Source organism: Argentina silus (assembly GCF_951799395.1).
Source record: "Argentina silus genome assembly, chromosome: 19".
Taxonomy (NCBI): domain Eukaryota; kingdom Metazoa; phylum Chordata; class Actinopteri; order Argentiniformes; family Argentinidae; genus Argentina; species Argentina silus.
In genome coordinates, this window is record NC_139673.1 from 9,295,424 (window position 1) to 9,303,239 (window position 7,816).

Sequence of the window (7,816 nt, forward strand, 5' to 3'; positions counted from 1 at the left end):
CGTACGTACACACACACACACACACACACACACACACACACACACACACACACACACACACACCATCAGTGAGCATTATTAGTAGGATTTGTGTTTGAGCACATGACACAGGTGATATAAAAACAAGGACACATTGCAGACAAGGACGACCAGTTCAGAAGTGATCAGAGACGTTGAAACTATACAGAAGTAAGGTGAAACAGTAAAAAACACTTTACAGAAAGAAAGAAATCAGGAACTTTGTGATTTCCACTCGATAATGGGAATGTCTGGCTGCATTATGGAATGCCATTTCATACTAAATGTCTGAGTGATTTTTTTATATCTGGTCTAATTGCACTTAATCTTCATTTCATCAATTTGAAGTTTCTCAGCCACTAAAGGCTGTGTCAGAAAAAGGAAACTGCAGCATTTGTCTCGGCTAATTTGTAAACAGTGTCAACCATGCAAGTCAGTTTCCCTCTCGCCAAAAAATACCCTAAGAATACTTCAAAAAGTCAAAGACTACAAAAAAACTTTTTCCCTTCATAAAAAAAAAACTAAGCTATTTGTGATTCCCATTACAAGGTCAGTGTGAATCAACGGGTGACGTTTTCTATGTGCAATACAAGACAATCGTAAGATCTCAAAAAAAAAAACTAAAAACAATACAAATATTGCCATGGACAAAATAAAATGGAACCTACACTGTACAAGAATACATCCATCAGAAGGGAAAAGGAGGAGACACAACAGAGGACAGTTAAGATGCTCACCACTGATTTGGAGTCAGTCCTCTACCGGAGATGCATTTGAATAAAACACAAAGGCTAGCCATATAAAAACACGTAAGGAAAACCATCATCAAGGAACAGAATACAAACCTCCAGTCCATCAAAAGGGAGATCATTCTCCACAATGAAATGCACAAGTTCTGAGAGGAAAAAAAAAAAGCATGATTTCTGAAATAAAAAAAAATCTCAAAGGCATGCTTTGATTGGGAATCTGTAATAACCATACAAGAAAAAAAAAGAAAAAAAGAAAACACAAATACCCAAATTGTGTATCATTACCTTTTAGAAAGCAGGGAAGTTTCAGGTCAGGGTTAAAGAGAGTATTAGGTCTGATACACAAGCTGTATAAAACAAAACACCAAAAAGAAAGAACACCCCATCAACGCTGCGTCTGGGGAACCAAACCCGGCCTTGTGCTCTGACACAACTATTGCTTTGATTTTGGTAACTGAGCAAGGATTGACTGGACACTAGGGCTGGGCTGGATCCATCCATCCCTCCCTCCCTCCCTCCCTCCAACACCCACAGGCCCAGGGGCAGGGAGGTGGTCTTTGGGGGGGTTTCCACCACTTTGGCCCACACTGGGGTTCTGTCTGAGCTGTGAGCAGGCCAGTTGCCTGCAGCCAGTACCTGCTCCATGCATGCTGTCTGGATGTTGGCTTTGTTCCCTCAGGTGACGTCGGTGGAGACCAGCCAGACAGGTCCTCCAGGACCAGGACAGAGATGTCACTATAGTAATCAAGAGTCTCCAGCCAGACTGGGGGGGAAGCTGAGAGGGATAGCAGGAGGAGGAGGAGGAGGAGGAGGAGGGGGGGGGGGCTGCATTGCATTCAGAAAGGGAGTTGACTTGAACAAAGGGTGATCCGTATGTGGTGAACAACCACGAAGATACTGGAATGCAAGACCTCTCTTGATGTCTTTCAAAAAAAAAAAATCGGACATAAAACCGTGGCACAGATACAAAATGGGGGTGTAAAGTGAAAATGGGGCGGGGGTGATGGTGCTTTGTGAAAAGAGAGAGAGCGGTTTCCTGGATACAGATTGATTGACTGATTGATGTGTTGATTAAAAGACCTGCTCTGAGACACAGTAAGGAGGGGAGTGCACCCTTTCTATCTGCTGACAGGCTCCTGAGTGGAGAGGCAGGGGGGAGAGAGAGAGGGGGGGGGGGTAGGGGGCTCTGCTGTAGTAGAAGTCTTCTAGCCTCTGTCAGTGAAGCACACAAGCGGTGCCACGTTGCATTGACAGTTAGCATCAGAAGCACTAACATCATTAGAGGGGGCTGCTGGGAAGAGCATCTATACATATGTGCCGATGTCAGCAGCTTCGGCACTGCAAGAGGGTGCCCGAAGTACTGTATTTTCTTCTTCTTTCTTTCGGAGAGAACGCTTTTGAAGGTAACAGAACCATGATAGTATTGGGCTGTAAAAAGGAAGGAGGATACTAGAATGGCTATAGGATTACATCATTGCATTGGACCCATGTGTCTACTGGTCTCTCTGAAGCACAAAGTCCTGGCTTTACCAGAGGAGATGGGTTTGGTCAAAGAGAGATGGGAAAGCTGTGAATGTGATGATCACCTCTGACATGGTTATGAGGGAGTGGGAGTGGGAGTGGGGGGAGGGGGAGGGGGGGGGGAGGAGGGAGGGAGGGAGATGCAGTCCGTGAGGGCTATGGTAGGAGATTGACCAGCTACATACTCCCCCTGCTCCCTTGCTGCATCCTCTCCCTGTCAACTCTCACCTGCCCCGCCCGGCCCGAGGCCTGGGGGGTCTCCTGGTCACTGGGCCAGGGGCTGTTCTGTCCTGTCCTGTCCTGTCCTGACTGACTGACAAACCCAGAGCCTACCAGATGTGCCACCAGAACAGGTAGTTCTGCTAAAATCAAAGAGCCAAGTAATCTTGTTAGGTGTGCAAAATCTCAAACATTCTGAGGCTACATTCTCACTCATTTTCCTCATTCTCTCCTTCCCTCTCTCTCTCTCTCTCTCTCTGATGCTTTCGTTCCTCTGACAGTCTCTTCTGTGGTGTGTTCACTGCCGACGTTGGTGCTACTTCCCAGCGTTAGAGCGCCCCTCGATGGACAGTTTGACCTCCTGCGGGATAAAGGAGTGCCGTGAGGAGCCCGAGGGGCCCATCTGAGGCCGCGCCCCTTCCTCCCCCTTGATTGTGTATCTTCGGAGGCCACGGGCGGACCAGCGCCTCTGAGACGCCGCTGACGACACCGCCGATGCCACCCCTCCCAGCCCCCCCGCCCCGGGACGAGCAGGACCCTCCGTGTGCAAATAGTAACTACTCTGACTCCTGGTGTGCTCCGCTGAAGTCCTATTTGGTCTGGTGGGCATCTCACTGTGCCCAACACCCCCTACTTGCATAGGTTCCTCCTTATCCCCCCTCTCCCTCTCTCGCTCCCTCTCTCTTTGAATGCGGTCCATCCTGAAGTGGGGCTGAGGCCTTGGTTGCTGAGGGGCAGGGGGCCCCATGGGCTGGGGCACAGCCCCGGATGTGGAGTTGGCTTTGGTGGAAGTCCTGGCTTGAGTCTGTTGCTGTTGTTGTTGTGGTTGTGGTTGTTGTTGCTGGGGCTGTTTCTGCTGCTGGGGCTGAGGCTGTGGCTGCTGCTGCAGGGTGATGGACACACACACGTCCCCCACCTGGAGGTGGTGGCAGGCCAGGCCGTAGAGCTGGGCCGTGCGCTCGGGGCTGCAGGACGACCAGCCCTGGCCGAACACGAAGAAGGGGTGCTCCGGGGGCACGTCGATGGTCACCTTGCTCTGCTGCTCGCCCACCGTGAAGTGCAGCGCCACCAGGCCGGCCCTCTGCTGGCTGGCGCGGATGTCCACCACCATGCTGGAGTCGATCTTCAGCCCCCCGCTCACCTCGGCGCTCCGCACAAAGTCCTGAGTCTGCAGGTCCTCCACGCGCTTCAGCTCCCCCGTGGCCAGCTGGATGATGGCCCCCTTCATGAAGTGGGAGGGGTTGGAAGAAGCAGGGGCAGGAGCCGGGGCAGGGGCCGGGGCCGGGGGCAGGGCTGCTGCAGCTAGGACAGAGGCCTGCTGCTGCTGCTGCTGCTGCTGCTGGAGGTGCTGCTGCTGCTGTTGGAGGTGCTGCTGCTGCTGTGCTACAGCCAGCTCCACCACAGCCCTGTCCGGGAGGCACACTCTGGCTGGGGGATCAGAGGCTTTAGAGTAGGGGGTCGGGGAGGCCATGGTGACAGTGGTGTCATTGGCCTGGCTGGGGTAGTGCTGCTGGGGTGGTAGTTGTTGCTGCTGCTGCTGATGAAGCTGCTGCTGATGTAGCTGCTGTTGCTGATGAAGGTGTTGTTGATGATGATGGTGGTGGTGGTGGTAGTCCAGGGGGACCAGGACTGGCTGTCCATTGGCCAGTATGACGGCGTGGCCCGGCTGCCCTGCCTGCTGCTGCTGCTGCTGATGAGGGGTCAATCTGGGGTCACCGTACCCCACAGCGTGAGTCGCGTACGCAGTCCGGCCCGCGTTCATCCCAAGAGCCTCCCCGTGAGTCTCTCTGCCTCTCTGCGAGCCCTGGGAGAGGTTCAGGGGGCCGAAGGACACCTCTTTGCGGCCTCCTGGGACAGGAGAGGCCAGACGTCCAACCACCTGCTGGACCTGGAAGAGGCAGAGGAGAAATGTCACAATACCATCCTACAACTTTTCACAACACTGCTTGTAACAAATTGTAACAAATTGCAGTTCCCGGGAGAAAAAGGTGAACTTAAAGGGTTGGTTCAGGATTTTTCAACTTATAGTCAGAGGGTTCCTTAGTTTAAAAGTAGTCTATGGGCCTGGAAGATATTTAATCCATGGTTCAGAGTTGTTTAAATAGCCAGTACCTTACTTTGGCTAACTTTAGCCACTGCTAACTAAAAAAACAAGGGGATTGATGGGGGCTCAAAACAATTGGTCAACATTTGTGGCACCACAATCACCTCAAATTAACTTTCTGACATAGTCGGGAGTTACTTTGAGGTGATTTGGTCACAAATGTTGATTTTTTAATTTTATTTTCATTATTTTTTAATTTTTTATCACTCCCATTATTTTTTTTGTTAACAGTGACTGAATATAGTAGTGGCTAATTAAACAAAAGTTGTTTAACCATGGATTACAGTTCTTTCAGGCCCATAGACTACTTTCGAGGTAAGGAGCCAAGTTGGACGACAAGTTGAAAAATCCGTCTAAACGCTTTGTCTGTTTACCCGCCGTCATACTTGCACCCCCACCGCCATTGAGTCTCAGTAAACAGTGGTTTCCTCAAGGCTCTGACTGAGACCACAAATCAGACAATCTGTAGTCTCTCCCGGAGACGGTGGTGAGGGGATAAGGCTGTTTGCCCAATGATCAACACACCCTCAGCAGAGCAATACAGGAAGGAAGTGGACTGGAACATGGAAATGGTGCAACTGTGTCATAGCAATGATAACTTCAAATTCAAGTGTACTACATAATCAGTCACACTTTGATACTGTAGACAGTATAACTCAAGGCTACTTCATTTAACACCCTCTTAAATGTTTGTGGACATGAAAGGACAGGTTTTGAAATACAGCATAGGTAGTGATGCCTCAACGCTAACAATACATATGCTAGTTGGTAATGAACGACAGTATAAACCTCGTATTTCAACATAAGTAGCCTAAAGCCATTTATTGGGATCAAATCTTTCAGTGTTGAATAATTACTATTACTATAACTACTGTGTATCCATCGCCAGACCGAGGGGAAATGTTTTACCTCCAGGTCTGTGTCTGGGGTGCTGCGCTGTCCAGGCGAGGCCCTCTCGTCCAGCCTGCGGCCCTTCAGGCCTCTGTCCTGGGTGTGCTCCTGCAACAGCCGTGCATTCCTGGCAGTGTAGACTGAGTCCTGGAGCATCTCCCTGGCCCCTTGCTCCCTCTCCCTCTCCCTCCCTCCTCCGTTCACCTCCCTGTCCCTCTCTGTCTCCTGCTGGGCGGCCCTGGTACCCTGAGGGTGGTAGAAGACTGGCACTCCCCGAGGACTGAGCTCCGCGGCGGGCAGGATGCCCAGGTGCTGCTGGGCAGCCTGCTCTGAGGACAGCATCAGCGGGACCCCTCCGGACCCCGCCACTTTGGCAAAGGCGTGAGCAGAGACCTGGGCATGGGGAGGAGGGGAGGCCACCCCTTCCTGAATGACGGATTGGTAGGGGACCAGGTGGTGCTGGGAGATGGCGCCTGAGGGGGAGATCATGGAGCTGGGGACATAGCCAGGGGGAACTGCGTAAGGGACCGCCCCATAAGGGGAGCTGACGAACTGCAGAGAGGAGTGGGGGATCTGGGCATAGCCTAGAGAGGGGTAGGGGATACCCCCGTGCTGTAGGAGGGACGAGGGGACAGTGTAAGCTTGAGAGATGTGGCTTAAGACTGGGTGAAGACTGGTTGGCGAGTAGGTGACGGAGGGGAGGGCCACTTTATAGAGCATGCCGTACTGGTCTACAGGCAGCCCTGGTATGCCATCAGCACTGTCCACCCCATAATGGAGGCCAGGCTGAGCACGCAGCCACTCCCCTGCTGGGCCTCCACCCTGAAGCTCCCCGCCAGCCCCTGAGCTCTGAGTGGAGGCCACTTCCTCCCCTCCACCACTACCTCCTCCACCTCCTACTCCTCCTCCTCCTCCTCCTCCAGGCCCTCCTCCTCCACCTCCTCCTCCAGGCCCTCCTCCCGCACTGCTGCTGCTGTTGTTGTTGTTGACTGGGAGGTCCCTCTTCTTAGGAGGCAGGCACTCCTGGTTGCGCTCGTGAGCTGGCTTCATGGCAGTCTTGTCTGGGCGTGTGAAGCTCTTTACTGTGCGGTACGGGGAGTGAAACCTGTAGGCCAGGCAGTCAGCACCACAGGAACCGGCTCTGAGAACCTCTGGCTGACCTCATCCAGTGCCTCACCTGTAGACAAGACAGACAGACAGAGAGAAAGAGAGACAGAGAGAGAGAGAGGCACGGTGACCGGCAGCCGACCCCATGGGTTCACCCTTTTATAGACAGACTTCACGTCAGAGCCCAGCCTCACAGTGCCAAGATGTTGGACAGAGATAGTAGAATCAAAAGAATCTTTGTTAGACTTTAGCACAGGGGATGCTGCAAATGAAGCTAAACAGGGAGACACATTTAAAAGAAGACACCACTTCAATTCAACCCTGGATATGAGGGTACTTCCTGGAATATAGTCTCACATGTGTGCCAAAAAAGATAGCAAGTGCCATAAAGTTTAGGCCCACAGTCCTTGACTTCAGCTTGTTTTATAGTCTCTGCCATCCTCACTATGGCAACACATTCTGTTTCTGGCTGAGCTGTATGACATATTTAGTCACTGGAGAGAGGGGGGGGGGGAGAGAGAGAGAGAGTGTAATAGAGAGACACAACCCTACACCAGCTGCAACCATAAAGAGTAATCGCTTGCAGATGATTCTGAACTCAGGACCCTTTCTCTTCAGCTAATTACATTGTCTTGTCCCATGACAGTTCTGTGTAGGCTATTCCTCCTCAGCCAATTTGATTACCAGAAAGCCCAGTGAGAGACATGTGAACCAGAGACACATCTGACTACATGACACACCCTGGCATGCCCACAAACACACCAACAAAACAAACACACTCATAAGTACCTTCCCCTTCATATAACATCTCTATAAACGTGTTAAATGACCTATACCATATCACATGCCTCCTTTTCCACGTGCAACAAGGAGCGCAGTGTCAATGTACTTGAGTCCAAGAATTCAGCAGAATTTAACTCCATGTCTGATTTTACCATCACGAAATGAGCAATGATAAATATGACTTAAGTAGATTTTCAACCAAATCGGGTGATAGCGGATGATGTCAGGTCTGCTTCATAATGATGAGAACCAAGGTCTATAAACACGACAAAATAACCGAACACATCATGTTGTCTTCCAAGCACCATACGGTCATTGGACAAACTGTAAAATCTTAAAATCCCAAAAATGTGACAAGTATAATGCAGTCAATTGTGGGTCCCCTGTCAAAAACTGGGGAGTCAAAAAGTAGAAATAAGGCTGG

General features: G+C 51.0%; 1 protein-coding gene across 1 annotated transcript; it reads right to left on the reverse strand.

Moving 5' to 3' along the window:
• Nucleotides 1-2,467: 2,467 nt before the first annotated feature.
• Nucleotides 2,468-6,556, reverse strand: atxn1l (ataxin 1-like). The gene is made up of 2 exons (XM_083690909.1): nt 5,521-6,556; nt 2,468-4,395 (listed from the first exon to the last, which is right to left on the reverse strand). Exons 1-2 carry the CDS (start codon nt 6,550-6,552, stop codon nt 2,824-2,826), a joined length of 2,604 nt encoding a protein of 867 aa, XP_083547035.1. The 5' UTR covers nt 6,553-6,556; the 3' UTR covers nt 2,468-2,823.
• Nucleotides 6,557-7,816: the final 1,260 nt, after the last annotated feature.